This window comes from Argiope bruennichi, chromosome 5 (genome assembly GCF_947563725.1).
Source record: "Argiope bruennichi chromosome 5, qqArgBrue1.1, whole genome shotgun sequence".
Taxonomy (NCBI): domain Eukaryota; kingdom Metazoa; phylum Arthropoda; class Arachnida; order Araneae; family Araneidae; genus Argiope; species Argiope bruennichi.
The window spans coordinates 132,960,581-132,976,679 of record NC_079155.1 but is presented as its reverse complement, the minus strand read 5'-3'; the positions used below and the strand labels follow the sequence as shown (position 1 = coordinate 132,976,679).

The 16,099-nt window shown below is 34.3% G+C and overlaps 1 protein-coding gene across 7 annotated transcripts in view; it reads right to left on the bottom strand.

Annotated features, from left to right (window-relative positions):
- LOC129969679 (semaphorin-2A-like) overlaps window positions 1–16,099 on the bottom strand; it is an 802,435-nt gene that overhangs the window by 83,596 nt on the left and 702,740 nt on the right. For all 7 annotated transcript variants that reach the window (XM_056084340.1, XM_056084339.1, XM_056084342.1 and 4 more), the window contains one exon: window positions 3,563–3,625. In XM_056084340.1, coding sequence (XP_055940315.1) covers window positions 3,563–3,625 — 63 coding nt within the window. The remainder of the gene's footprint in view (window positions 1–3,562; window positions 3,626–16,099) is intronic.

Here is a 16,099-nt window from a genome sequence, read left to right as displayed (position 1 = left end):
GTTCCACGTTCTGATCAAATATTTGGATCAGTAACAATCTATTGATAAATCAAATTTCTGTTACAGTAATTGAATCGATTTTCAACATACACACTTTCTATACTGAAAATTTATGATCCAGAAGTGACATCAAGCCTAAAGGACTATCTCTTTTCCAGGACTACAAGAATCTTATAATCATTGAAACATGCTAACAAAGAGAACAGTCAATCATAAACAACCTTCGGAATACAATTTTTTAACTGGTTATTATAGTAGACTTAATGTCTATAAACATAACTAAAATGATAACTGCTTATTTAGGCATGGCAGGAAATGCTTAAATCAGATTTGTACAGATACATAAAAATAAATTATTGCTGTTTTCAATCTGAAGTTCCCAATTTCTTTTAACAGAAAGTATTCAAATCCCTTTTAAGAAAAAGAAAGGCATAGAAAAAAATATATTCGCGCAAGATAAACAGCGTAATGCAGTGAGATGCATTAAAATAATTGAGAGTAAAGGATTATTCCTGCTTTCAGGATCTAAAAGTGGGGCTTGTGTCTTATATTCACTGCAACTGAATCTTATTGCCAGTATGCTTACCAACAAATGGAATTCAGAATATCGTTTTTCTATCAAAATGGGAGGAAAAAGAGGACATTCGGGCACTTTTTTCAAAAAACACACACTTTTCGAACATGAAAAAGCGCAGTATAGCGGCCATCTCACTTTGTTTCAGTCGTTCGATTAGAGCAAAAAGTTACAGTTCTTTTAAAAGCAGACGGGATGAAAACCTTTCAGGAAAATGAAAGCGATTAATAAAATATTTCACCTCTATAGGGAAAGGGGGGGGATATTTAAAAAAGGACATTAAACTCTTCTCTTTCACGTCACGTGTTGTTGTGGCCTTGCCTAAGAACCGAAAAAAAAAAGTTCGATAGAAAGTTTAGGTGCAGAGAGATAATGTATGTTAATCACATGGAGCGATCGATGTTCATTTTAGATAAGTGTTTTTTAAAGGTTTTCTACCCTACCCAATTACGTCCCATCTCATCAGGTCCCGCTTTTTTTGCGTTTCTTTTGACAGCCCATTTACCAAATGATTTCCGTGAGCATGAAAACGGAAAAGAACCCATTTTCTTTCTGTAAATAAAGATGAAGCCGTGAAAAATGATCCAGAAGAATGGTGGCTGGCGATGAGCTCTCGCAAAATTGTGCGCTTACTTTGGCCGCAGTGCTACGAATTGAAAACACCAAAGCACAAATCTGAGGGGTGGGGAGAGAAGAAACCAATTTGTTTCTATTATGAAGTGAATTACTAACAAGACGACAGCACCTCAGCATCCATACTGGCTGTCACTTCACCTTTGTCTAATTTGGAGACTGTTGGCTACGTTATATACAAATATACATTTAGATTCCATTCTAATAAGCAAATCAAACTGAAGTTTATTTAATCTTTTTATATAATCTTCATCATTTAAATACTTTAATCTCACTAACTGGTGCATACACTGATAGGGGATAACCTAAAAGGGTTGCGTTCCATTTTGAAAGTAAAGTCCGCACGAAAAAATCAGGACCTGACATATATTCCAGAGGAATCTTTTGAAAAAGAGATAAAATATTTTTAAAAAAATGTAAAGTGACCTGTTTCAGGAATTTTTAGAGACCTTGCAAGTGAGTATGAACTTTCTCACAGCACAACAAGATATAACTAGAGTGCTTAAAAATCTGTACTGTATCATATATACATACTGTATAACATATCATTCCGTAAATAAAGTTTATTCGTTTAAGAAAAACAAAGTGCATATAAAAGTTAGTGTACAATTTACCAAATAAAGTAAACGAAAAATTAATATTATAAGAAAAAGATGAGTTAGCAGCTAATAAATATCTTCCCATTCGTAGATAATATTTCTTTATCTTTCTTTCTCTCTATATTTGTAGTGATTTCTACTTAATCTGCGTGTTAAAAATAATTTCCAAAGACTCGAACTCCGGCTTCATGATAGCTTCTTAGTTGCGCAGGCTTTGATTTTTTTTTTCCATACAACCAAAATGCTGTAGCAGCAAATTCCTGTCTAAAAATATTTAAGTTCAAAGTATTTTCTGACAGTCTCTCTTTCTTGTTTTCTGCTTTCTTATTTAGAACATTGTTCAACTCTCGGCATGGCTTTAACAAAGATAATATTAGGTAAACTGGCAATAGTAAAAAATTGAACTATTTCCTTAAACCAATGAACAAAAGCTGTTAAAGTACTCTGTAGTATAACTTACTCCAAATTTGTCCTGGCAAAATGGAGAACACTTTTTGAAATGTGAATATTTTTAAAATTTGAATGCTTGTATAAAATCTTGTATGCAATGAATACAAGATTTTATACCAGCATTTTAAATAATAATATTTATTCGAATAAAAGTTTAATGCTGGATTCAAGATTTTTTTTAAGCAATATTGTAAATTAAAAATAACTTTTACGGTGGAAAATATGAGAAAGATACTACTGCAGTTGCAATCAGTATCTGAATGAGTACTGAGTGAAGTTGTAAGGCAATTATAGCTGCAGTGTGTATTACCTTTGATGGGCTGCATACGTGTTCGGGCTTCGTCAGATTCCAGGTCATCCCAGTAATTCGGTGCCATTCTCTCTCATTCCAGTTTATACATAAGTGTGTTGAGATTGATTCATTGACTCAATTCGTCAAACTAAATATAGGGCAGGGTCAAATCACTTCCTATCAAATCCCATACACGGTAATTAATTCCAACTCTTCCTGTTCCAGGTGAAGGAGGGGGGAATGCTTAAATAATAAAATGGGCCAATTTTTGATTTTTATATTTGCATCAAAAAAACAAAAATATGACAGAATTAAATATTTTTTTTTTACTGAATCCTTCAAGCCAATAACTTCTAACGCATGTTGGGATGTCAATACAGAACAGTGGAACAAACTTGACGAAATTTAGCAAGCATAATTCTCGTTGACCAAATATTGTAATGAAATAATCAGCCGTATTTCACTTTTCTCTTGGATTAGATCGAAGGGAGTCATCGAAAGACATTTAACACATGGACCAAAAAGAAATATCTGCTTTCACATTTCCAAAATAAGTTTAAAAGTGCTTGAAACTTATAAAAACGTAATATACCTTATAACAAAATAAAGGGGGGGGGAGGTTCTTAGACATTTGTAAATTATTTTATCAAAATTCGAACACAAATTCCATCGATAAAATAATATAAATTAAAATTATATTATTAATATAACATTATTCCCATTTCTAGACGCCGCTCTTGGGACGAGAAAAGCATTTACAACTCCGCTTATTGAACATGAGCAGAGGTCACTGCTCGTATGCGATAAAAGCGCATTAGACGAGAAAAAGAGATGTGCTGTTAGGACTTAACCAACTTGCTCTTCTGGAATAATTAGCGGGGATAAAATTGAAAAAGTCGTTTCCCCCTCCCGTCGAAAAGTCTTGCAAAATTATAAATAAGTGAGACTTTTTCAGAATCAAAATAATTTCGATTGGACATAATACTATTGATTAAATAAAAACAACGACCTTACCTCTGATTTTCCTTTGGAGACACAATTAGGCACATTCGACGGTTCTATCGTTATGGCATCGCCCTGCAAAGGAACAGAGATGTGTTAACCAAGCAACTCATGCTGGGTAAATTAAAAAACTGACATGACTAGAAATAAATTTATATTCAAAAGTAAATGATCCTTTTACCTTTAAATACAAACTTAAAAAATGAAATAATGCTTTTACTGTTTATTTTTGTGTCACACCAAAAATATTTGTTCAAAGTTGTAGCAAAATATATTTCTCTATTTCAATCCATGCGTTACTTTAATAAAATCAATATAATCGTTATAAATATTGAACAAATTATGAATGCTAAAAAAATATTAAATTTAAATGGAACAGTTTTAAAAAAGTCACTCAGAAAAATAGATTTTCTTATTTTAATTATTTCCTACGTTTTACTAAGGATGAAAATTTAAACCAATCCATCAATAAAATGTAAAAATATTAAAACATTATACTGTCATCGAGAATATATAAATGTGGAAAATTTCAAAATGTGTACGCACCCGGGGAAAAAACCCAGAAATTTAATTAATAAATTTAAAAAAGCCCACAATAAATAGAAATATATGAAAAATAAAAAATAGTTACTTTTAGTAAAGTCTCTAAAGGGCTTAAGAACGGCTTTCCTCTGGAGACACAGATGGGCGAGGAGCTCTCGTATTGAATGACAATAAATCTTCCCGCGGACAGTTTGCAACAGTGGAACAAGCGAGAACCAATGGAATTATTTTTCCATTCATGCGAAAATATGCCCAGGAAGAGACATCCAACAAACAGTGCGGAGATTCCGCTACTGCAGCGAACGATCCCACCACAAAAATCTCCAGAGCTGTTAATGTTTCAGGAGGCAATTTCTCGCCTCCTCCATTTGCTCGGGTGGAAATCACGGCTCTCCTTGCAGTCCAATCTATTATTGAAGAAAAGCATGCTGCGCCCAGACGAAGAATGAGAAAAGCAAGCAATGTGCGCTGCGTCTGCGAAAAAGTACCGAAATCCGTAGATAATAAAGGCGGCGAAAATGGAATTCGGTGAAAAGTGTTAACAGAAGGTTCCTCTTACTGTTCGGGACCAGAAGAAAATCTTCAGCCCATTACAAAACGTTAGGACGAGATACTCGTTGATGTCCGAGTGGAATAAATTTTACCCGATACATCTGAGTAGCCAGAGAAAGATTTCATGTTCATCCTGCATACTGAACTTTTGAAATGAGAATTTATTGAAACTTTCAATTAAATGCTACGTTTTATACTGTACATTTACTGTTATTTCCATTCGAATAAGAATCTGAAATAGACATCACTTCACTGATTTTGGTCTTAATTGAATGCAGGTTTCAATATAAAAAAAAATTTGAAACAAGAGGCAAAAGCCTTATTTCAGAACAAAGGGAATGCGAAATTGGAGCTTCTCATTAGAGATTCATAACGATGATAGTATACAAAAAATATTTGGACACTTATAAAATAACTAAGAAAAAATACTTTTATTGCTTGGAAGCATTAGTTCAGCATTTTGTTTTCCGACCTTTGTTTTTTATTACTTCTTTCAATTTACTTGGTGCTGAATGAATCAATTATTTGCATATATTAGAATCAATACTTTTCCGTGCTTTAATTAGTATTTCTTTTAGAATATTTTTGCTCATAACATTATTTTCATGCAAACGTTGTTGTATATTTGCCCATACATGTATCATAACATTGAGACTTTGGGCTGGCATTTTAATGATCATAAAACGAAGATAGAGAGCAAATAGTGTACAAACATAGGACGCATACTTCGGACGGTTGTCTAGGTAGAATTTAAAATTGGCAAAAATACATTTTCCTTTCGGTTTTTTTTTTTTTTACCACTTTGTCTTACATTTTTTTAAGAATGTCTAGGTAACCCTATTTGTTGACCTTGTTGTTAACTAATTCTAGGATTCCTTCATTTAAGCTCAGTGTTATGCCTTCTCTATACTGCTATCTGCTTCTCTATACTATGCTTCCCATCTGAACCAAATAATTAAATTTACTTTCTGTTACAAAAATTGCAAACTCTCAAAATTCTTTTTTTCCCCTTCAAATAATATCTAGTAAATTGCATTCTCTCTTCCTGGTCCACTTTACTAATAAGCGATTTCTTACAGGGTTTCTCGAACATAAAAGCATGAAACGTATTAATTATAAAGATTATTCCTTAATAATCATGTTTCCTGATTATTAAGGAATTAAGCATGATTCATTAATGTGTTTATTTTAATGCGCTTTATTTTCTACACAGCCAATTCCCCTATACTTAAAAATTATACTAAATATTGTTGACTTAATTATTTTTCATGCCTTACTTCTTTTTTATACGTCACTTATTTTTCAAATAGATCTTACACTTTTATAATAATCTAGGATGTGTTTTTTGATTTCAGTTTTAATTTCAGATTTCTTTTAACTCTTGCTTCACGTTACAAAATACTTTACACTTTTTATTGTTTAATCAAAGGACTTCCACACCTGAAAGCAATTGCGTTTCTCTTTTTTAAACATTGTTTTATTTACCACTTTTTCGACATTTTTCTATAATCATTTTCTTTGGATCTATATATCTTCGGATCTTCACCAGTTTCTCTAACTGTTCGAATATCTTTTGAACATTTGCCTTCACCTCACTGGCAACGAAAGATGTGTCATTATTTGACTCAGCATTTTTTTCCCCCGCAAATATGTCGAATAGTATGTTTTTAAGATACTACAAAATGCTGCCCAATGCAAATTCTATATATGTAGATACAAGATACAGAAGTTTTGATACGCAAAACCGAATAACTATGCAAAATCACTCTTTTTTTCCTACATTTTTGTAATGTTTTTTTACTTTTTATTACATGAAAGAAAGCGCAGTAATAATCAAAAAATTTAGATTTCGAAGCGTTTGACATTTGAGAGTTCGAAAATGTTCCTTTTAGAATCATATTTATTTATGAGTCTCTGAACACATGCCAGAAAAGCATATAGGCAAGGAAAGATAATTTTTCTGATATGAGCTTTACATCAAAATTATAGATATGTATTACATCTTGAGCAAAATTCATCAATCCACCCATTTGTCCGAAAGCACGACATTCCTAAATCACAAAATAATGAATGAAGTTTTATGGATGGTTTTACCATCAGATGGCCGAAATTCGGTAATACATGCAAACATGTAAAAATGAGTCAAATCTGTTTCGAATTGAGAAAAGAATTCATCGTTTGTGTACTTGTACAAATGCGAAGGCAGTAATATAAAAATGCTAAAAGATAAACGAAATTTGATGTTAGAGTCCTAAATCGAAATTGTAGAACTCTATGCAATTTTAGATGCATCTTTTTGAAAAGGAAAGGTAAAAATGCCTACTGGATTTTTTTTCACTATGTTATAAAATCTTAGATTAAGTGTTGTTATTGCTTATGGTACTTGTCATAGACACGCCCGCTGACGAAATCAGCGATTTTTAAGCCAAGTTTTAGCATTTTGTTTCAGTAGTGCCATCTAGGGCCAAGAATATGTCTTAGCTATTCATGCGTCACATCCTTTTCACGGGGCGGACTTCATTCATACATTTCATTCACTCGTCCACATATTGTAATTTGGACCCGAATCAGAGAACGATCACCTCTGATACAGTACCCCCAGTGGTATTGTCTGGACTTGGAGCACTTCGCGATCATGGCAGATTTATACGTGCGCCATCCACCATGCACACGGAGAGTCTTCGGCCGGTGTGGTTCGAACTCACAACCCAAAGGATGCGAATCCAGCGCCCTACCAACCAGGTAGACTCACTTCATCTTATAAGCAAGTCTGGGTACAAATTGAGGGGAGTGAATTCTCCATCTAGTGCAGGTTGAAATTTTTTGGGTTGAATTACTTGCCTGCGCTTCCAATAAATCAAAGGAATGATGTGGTGAAAAGCAAACAACTCTCTTTAGTGTGAATTGTTCATTCAACATAGTTGCATTAAACGCCTTTTAAGGCATAGATGCAATTTTTTCCACAACTCGTTCAATGTTGCGACGCAAGAAAACGGACAGGACACTGAGGGTAAAAAGTTTAGCAATGCGTTCGATTGGTGCTGAAATGCTGGTTGCGCTTTTATTCATCAGGGATATGAAATCAGTGAACAATCTGAATAGATTAAATATTATTTATAACAGATTTGCATGGAAATGAATTTTTCTCTGGAACACAGCGAGAGATCAGCTAGAACGAGGAATCATCACCGAGAAAGAGAAACCAATCCCAGCAAGTCTCGGAAAGGAGGCGATGTCATTAGAATTCCGAAAAGAGGGTGTGGGATGCTTCGGGGACGTAATTAAAAACCAATTTCCACCAATGAATAATTTGGGCGCTCATCCGAAAGTCATCAAAAAGTCTTCGCAAATTATTATTCCAATAGATGCATTGATTTCTATTCGTTAATTGCTGCCGATGCGGACAACTTCGAAAGAAAGTTTGAGGCCTTCATCTCGCTCACCGCAAGCCGCATATTTGCTGGAGCCAATCACGGAAGCGTTCTTTTCGATTCACTTCAAATTTGATAGATAGGGACCAAAAATGTTTTGAGGACAAGAATTATGTCACTGACTATTTACAGAACATTTTTTACAGTTAAGGAGGACTTTTTTTTCCTTTATTTCCTTATTGCACTTCATCACCACTCCTGTCATCCATTGTCTCCATCAATGCATAGTTCGATACATTGATACTGCACAGAACAGAAGAGACGCCGTCCCAGCCCGAAGTCAGCGGCGATCGATGTCGCTTCCTGCACCTCGAGCGTTAATTTTGCAGCACATGTCGAAGACTTTTTTCCACCCGTCATAATTTACCTTTTGCGCGGATGGGATTTTAATTAAAAATGGGATCAATGCCTAATTAAAATGTCAGTGGCTTCTCCCGAATTTTTTCACTCTTGTGATATTCCACACCCGCGGAAAGGAAGTTCCTCAGACTGAAAATTCATGCACCGGAAAAATCGGAGAATTTGACGCGCGGAGAAATTGCTCGTCAAGATCGGCAGTGCGAAAAATAGACTGCCGGAGCGGTCAGACACCAGCCAAACTTTTAGACATTCGCTTCTCAAAGCTGCTTTTGCGGAGCAGCGCTTAAATTAATTCGACAATTAGCTATGCGTGTAAAAATTGGTTTCGAAAGTAAGGATAAGTCAAGTAAGGACAAAGGGCCTTAGACGCAGAAGCAAAGTAATTTGATTTTAGGTGCGTCTTTCCATTCCATTATTTTAGATTTTAACTATTTTGAAATGTATTCATTTTATTTCCACTCGTCACACCCTCCATAATAAATAAAGGTGGTTTATTGTAAACGCCCTTCCAAACAAAACTAAACTTTGAAGGTAGAACTTTAATGCGACATTATGTGTTGTTAAACTTGAGCTTGGGACCGCACTTTTATTGAAATTGCCACGCCATTCCATCAAAGGAAGGCGGGAAGGATGATTTTCTAATCAGAGATATCTGAAGCTTACAGAGGAAAACTTTACCGAAACGGAAGTAAACAGAAGCTGTAATTGTAAAACAACAACACTAAACATGTAAACAACTGTAAAAAACGACGCTTATACGATGCTCTTTGTATTTTTCAAAAGCATCTGAAGGTAACGAATGTTGGCAATTTTCTCCTTACATTTGCAAATGAATCAATAAACTGAAAAATATCTTTATGGATACAATTTTGTTAATGCTCTATAGTATTAAAAAAATCTTTCTTTTTCGAATTTAGTTACTTTTATTTTAGTGTTCTATCGATTATTCATTGTTATAAATATAACTGAATCTTGTAAATATTTTTTCATAAATTCAATGTTAGATGACACCCTTCCAAAGGTATCACATTTTAATTAAATGAATGGATTAACTGAAAATTAAGCTTTGAAAACATCATGGTAGTGTATTAAAATAAAGAACACTTAATTGCCAAAATTCCAAAATTCTAGTACATCAGAATGTAGGTGAAAAAGGAATGAAAAATTTATATTCTATACAAACATGAAACAAGTCGCTTAATAAAACGGCAATAATTTTCAATAATATTGGTAGAAATTAAATAGAAGAAGCTTATAATATGTAGCGGTAGATGGAATTCGGAGTGAAACTGAAAACTACAAGCCTAAAGTACTGTGCAATGCATTCCCAACGGACTATACAACATAGGTTATTTCAGATAGGGAGGAAAAAATCTATTATAGGGGACTTCCCACTGTGAAAGGGGCACCCAACATCCGTAACGAGCCCTGGACAACTAAGAAAGGAGGATGTGGGGCGTGACCTGGGTGGCAGTTGCTTCCTTTCCGAGGGAATGGAGAGGATGACCTTCTCCCTCCCCCGATATGACGAAGCTTCTTCCAATTCCTTTTCTCTCAAAGAGAAGGCAAACAGCGAAACCAAAACGGAGACGATAAAATAATAACCTGCGTGGGGGAAGAGGTCCCTTTTCTTCCCATACCAGGGTCTCGGGGGACCTCCGGGTACGTGAGAGAAGTTTGTTTAAGGAGTCCACTTCTGGCAAGGGCTGCTAACGAGGTCCTTCGCCTATTGAATCGGAAGAGAGGAAAAAGAGCAAGCACACAGAGGTAAGTATTTGGACACCCATTAGAGACAAGAAACGGCCTCCAGGAAGAAAAGTAGAGATCCAGACAAAGAAATCTTGACTGCTTCGTTTTCAAGATTTTTTAGCAAATGGGAAAACCGTTCAGTACAAAGTAGGGCCCAGATTATATTTTATACACGGGATCGAACCCTTAAGAGCGCAATCATGTATTTTCTCATTGCAAATTACTTTCTTTTCAACAATGCTATTTGCTCTATTTAAATTTATTAGTACAAATTCATAAAACAAAATGCAACCGGTAGGCCTTCATTAGTTCGATTGAATGTAGTTCATTTTGAAGAGAGTATAAATGCTAAAAGTCAGTGTAAAGTACGGGACTGAATTGGCAAAATGCAGTTGCGGCCTGTTTCATGTTCCTATTCGAAACCAATCAGAGTGCTTCTCTTCGAAGCTTTCTCGTGTGCGTTTTGCCTGTTTTAAGTCTTAAGAGAAGAAAAAAACCCCAGGAAGCATTTCACCCAGATCTACAGTTTGAAACTTCACTTCTCTACTTTCTCTTTGCTTCTCAACTTGCTCATAAAAGATGCAGCAGTTTTTTGTGTTCAGGAATATTTGAAAAGGGAAAAATATCGAGGTGGAACTTTTGACAGTAACAATTTTCCACCGCATACTTCGAAATGAAAGAAAAGAAAAGAAGCACTTCATGTGGATTTTTTTTCCAAAATATATTTACCGATAAAGGAACCATATATCACAAATCAATAATAAATGTAGAAACAAAAATTAGGACAACCCATTCATTGTGCAATCAGGGCTATTCTTGATTCTGATTGCAGATTTCTTTCGTGCGTGTACTAAGAAATAACAAAAAAGAAGGATTTTTACAAAATGAAGAATTCTTTAGCAAATCTAAAGGAATTAATTCTCTCAAGCATCATTCAGTATGGGACAATATTAAAATGTGCAAAAATATCTTCAAGGAATTTTTAGGAAAAAAAGGGGGCACTTTTGGAAGAACGAAATGGGCGAAAAAGTCATAAAAACATTAAATAACGATATCTTAAAACGACCCCCATAAAACACTTCGCTCATTTCACTTTAAAGTACAGCTTTGTAACAAAAATTCTATTTGCACAATGGACACAAAACAAATTTACTCTTCGCTCCGCGCACAATAACGAATGCCCGAGAAAAACAGAATTTAATAACAAAGTTGGGAGAAAAAAAAAAAAAACCTTTTTTTTTTATAGATTCTTAAACAATGTCAGCAAACAGAATGAGAATGATAAAAAGAAAAACTTCTGGAGTATGAGGAAAAAAAAATAATAATAAATAAAAGGAATATTTGCTTGGTCATTTTTTTTCCCATCAGGTCTATTTATTATTTTTTATTTTTTTTATCTAGCCAGTAGTATAAAAATATTTTTTTTTCTCAACACCCAATTCTCAAAATAATAGTTGTCTGTCCATTCGAAAGAACATGAAGAAAAATAACTTTTCAGAAACGAGAGAGAGAGAATGTCAGACAAAATAACTTCAATAGAGTACCAAAAGTCTATTTGAAGAATTGTATTAAAATGCTCCTTAAAAGGGAGAGGGAAGGCATTCAGTTGAAGGGACCAAATCTTTTTCTCACTAATAGAGAATTTGTTGGTGATGATGAGAGATGGAACAGAATCCAGATTGCAACATTAGAGGAGCAAAAAAAAAAAAAAAAAAAGATTGAAACATGGAGTGAAAAAGTCAATCCATTTTCCAACGATTTAGATTTTTCCACTGTTTGGGAGCGCACGAGACTATGCAGGAGTCGAATTCAATTCTTTACGTGTCTTAAATAACTCGATTATTTACTTCGTTCACCTTCGCATTAAAAGGAGATGAACTGAAAAACAGTTTTAAAAAATAAACACATCACGGATTTTTTTTTTCTTTTTCTAAGCGTGCTTAAACAGAGTATGGAAGAGAAAGGCGAAAGGTGAAGGCGCGATCGATCGATTGAAGGAGAGATATTAATCCTTGTTCGAAAAGTCAATCGCGTTTCAAAAATAAGCAAGCATTCAAGTTTTTTCTCTCTCCTTTCTCACCAATTACGTATCACGTCGAATTAATTCCGGGCTTTTAATTGAAGTTAGCGCTAGAATGTTTAAAGAGAGAGACAGAGAGAAAAAAAAAAAGGGGATATTTCGATTATTTTGGAGCATTCGTTTTGTTTTGATCAGATGCAATGTTCAAAACGATTTGAAATGCATTTCAAGAATTGTTTCTTTTAAATGCTGCTTTATTTGTTTCTGAAATATGCAGTCATTGTTGCTTGATTTTTAAAAATGAATGTTTGGTGGTTCTGAACTTTTTCGACAGATGGCAGTCCAAGCGATACTCTTTTTTTCCCATTTACAAATTCAGAAAATGTTTTTCATTCTAAGATTTAGATTTGTTATTTCCATTAAGTATTTACAATCTTTAGGCGACTGTTCTCAAGTCCAATCTTTTAGGGTCAGGAAGAGTCACTGGGAACGGAGAATTCTCCAAGATCGTTTCTACTTTATTCAGTGTTAATTGCCAACACGTGTTTAATTTAATTGCAACAATGTGCAAAAAAAAAAAAGTGAAGTGAAATCAAAATATCCTTTTCATTCCCTACATTAGTTAGTTGGAAGCTAAATTACAAAATTATGTTTTTCTGTTGGATACAATGGTTAGGAATAAGAACCTTTGAGCTCTCTACAGAAACAGGATAGTGTTTTCAATCACCCCTAATATTTTTCATAGTTGGATCGTATTTAGGAATATGTTATTTAATGTAATAAAAACCAATATTTTCCATAAATTTTGAATAATATATGACAGGAAGCGATATTAAATCTAGAAATACGAGAGCTTCCTTCCTCGTCTAGCTTTGTCATGTATGACACTCACCTCAGACTGATTTTGCCGAACTTCTATTATGGGAAATTTTTATCGTTTTTTCTCTTCCCATCTTATTTTCTATGTTCTATCATTTTCTTCGCATCTCAAAAATCTTAATGTTTGTAATTCATTTGAAGTTTTCTTATTTATGTATTTATCAGCATCTTTTTTTCTAATGTAACTACACCTGTTCAGTAATTTAATAGATATCTGCAAGTTTGGTTTAAAGACTCTACCAAAATTTATCCGTCCCATTCAAAGCGTTTTTGTGTTACTTTTATCACAAACAGACATAATGCCAAAAAAAACATGTTTTTCGAATTCATTGACGTCTCAAACGCGAAGATTTGTCAAATCTTGAGTTTTGAAGGTTACAATAATTTCTCTATGCCTCGTATACAAGAAAGTAAATATGACATTTTAGAGCCTCAAGGAGGTCTAAAATGCATAGATTCATTCAGGTGGAATTGGAATTTTTCGACCATTACGTTCTTTCGCTTTTTAGACTTCGCATAAAAGAAATTAAAAAGCGGTTGTGTAACAAACAAAATCATAAGCTTATCAAAAACAAAGATTTCTTTCCCTGCTTCTCAAAGTTGAAAAAAAAAAAAATCGAAATAAAAATTAGGGAATCTACCCTTGTTAGAACCGCACACAGAATATACATCCAGTATTTTCTGTAGTCTATGTGATCCAATTCTTACATACATTTCCACAAGGCCCCTCCAAAGTCCAACTCAGGAAAATTGCCAGCCAATCCGAGATATTTTAGTTTCAATATGAATGAGTCCTTCCCTCCGATGAGCCCCCAACCACCAATGAACGAGGAACATGACATCAGGAGAATGTGGCCGGTGAGAATACCATTCCATCTGCAGTCTATCGGAATCGGTCGTAAATTAAAGGACGATGCATTTCTAAATGACGGCGTGGACAAAGTGAGGGCGCGTGGGAAGACGTCTTTATGAGGGTAATGGCAAATGACTTCTAGCCGACGGCCACTCTGGAACAATTAATACCGCCACTTAAGAGGCGCATTCCCGCCAGTCGAGGCATTCCATACGCGAAATGACTCGGACAAGAGGAGTTGGATGTCTCTACACGACGTTCCCGGTTGCGGATGACAGTTTCCTGTTTTTGGTTCCTCACACTATTCAATATGTGAAGATAAGATATTGCAAAGGCGAAAGTATTGTTTTCAAGATCTGGATGAATCTCCGTCAATTCTGGAGAAAAAAAAAGTCTGACTGTCGGAGAATATGACGACTTGAAAACGTAATCGTTAGACGGATGAAATTCGTTTACAATGTTTACAACAAAATTGTAGATATTTATCAAGTTTTAGATTAGAAGCTGTCCACTCGTGCGCATGTAAAACTTAAAAACATAATGTTGGATCGATGAAATTTAGCAGAGTTGTGTTGTGTGCGTCCTTGCCTAGGGGTAGGGCGTCTTCTCCTTAGAGTTGAGGAAGATGACCGTCTGTCGGCTGTCTATTCGTGTAAATGTAAACGCGATAAGTAAAAAATGCAACATATTACATAACTGAAATTCAAAATATAGCTCGAAATATAGTTATCAATACTGTAAAGCTTTATCAAATTTCGCTTGTGTTCACAAGACATTCGTTCAGTATTTATGTCCTTAGATGAATAGTCATAAAAAGATATGCACAGTGGATGTCGTTTCCTCAGGATGAATAACACGATTATGAGGTGCAAAACGGCTCTCCGCAGGTATTTCTGTCAGGGTATTTTTTAATTATTTCCGTTTCTAATTGCTCATTGATTATTTTCTAGTATGATGACTGATTGAACCAATGATTATTCTTCAATTTATTTTTCTAACTTTAAAAATCTCTGTTTAGCAATTGAGGAACTATTTTTAAGCTGTTATTTTCTTTCGTTATATGACAAATGAACGATATATTTCCCACTTTCAAACCGACATTTTTATGAAATAATTCATTGACTTCTCTCTCGATAATGAATTTCTGACAAACAGGATTACTGATCCATCTACTTTGCTAACTGAATGACAGCATGAATGAATGGCCCAAATGTCTTCATTTAAAGTCCGCCTACACAGTGTTTTTTCAAACATTGCTTGAACTAAATGTTTCGAATATTTTTGTTTCACAGCTCGAATGAATGTTCCAAAAGTAATTCACCTAATTGATATGCATTTTTTGCTTTCACTTAAGGGATCATATGCAAAGAGTAAGTTTCTTTTTTCAAATATTCCACAATAAAACGTGAAATTTGACCTTGAATTACATTAGAATGATGCGATATTTTATCCGTTATGTAAACCTCAATAATTATGTTTTGATGATCGTTATGATCGGTTCCCCCTTTTGAGATGAATAGAGCAAACTGGATTTTTTTTCCTCCGTAGTTGTTTCCGAATGAAATAGCTTTTAAATTTTTCTACTCTTTTTATAGGCATATTTAATTCTTTTGCACAATCGCTCCCTTTAGAACCTGAATCTATTAAGGCATGAGAAATCTGATTTATTTTTATTTTGAGAGATAACCAAACACATTTTCAATCATAGTTTCCTTTTACTGTAATTGTGCAATAGATACGATACATTCATTTTCGTTTGTTCACATAAGTTACACGAGTCGTTTGCTTTCAGATGAACAAAAAGAAGTTTGCCTCGGGAGGTATTTTTGCAAATTTCACAAGCTTCGATTCTCGCTTACAAAATATTGTTCTATGCTTTTTAAAGCAGCGAGAACATAAATAAAATGTTTTTCAGTGGTTCCTTTTCTAGTTCAGACACTCAAGAGAATCATATTCATTTTAAATATTACAAAAAGTACACGATTTCTTCGAAAGAGTACTAAATGCGGAAGTTGCGCGATCCACTGGTGGGACACGACGGATAGTTTGGGAATCCCTGACACAAAAGAGACACGCACGATATGAGATTAATTTTTGTTTTATCTGATTTTTAAAGCACTGCGGTTAAAATGTTTTCGTTATAAAAATAACATATGCAAACA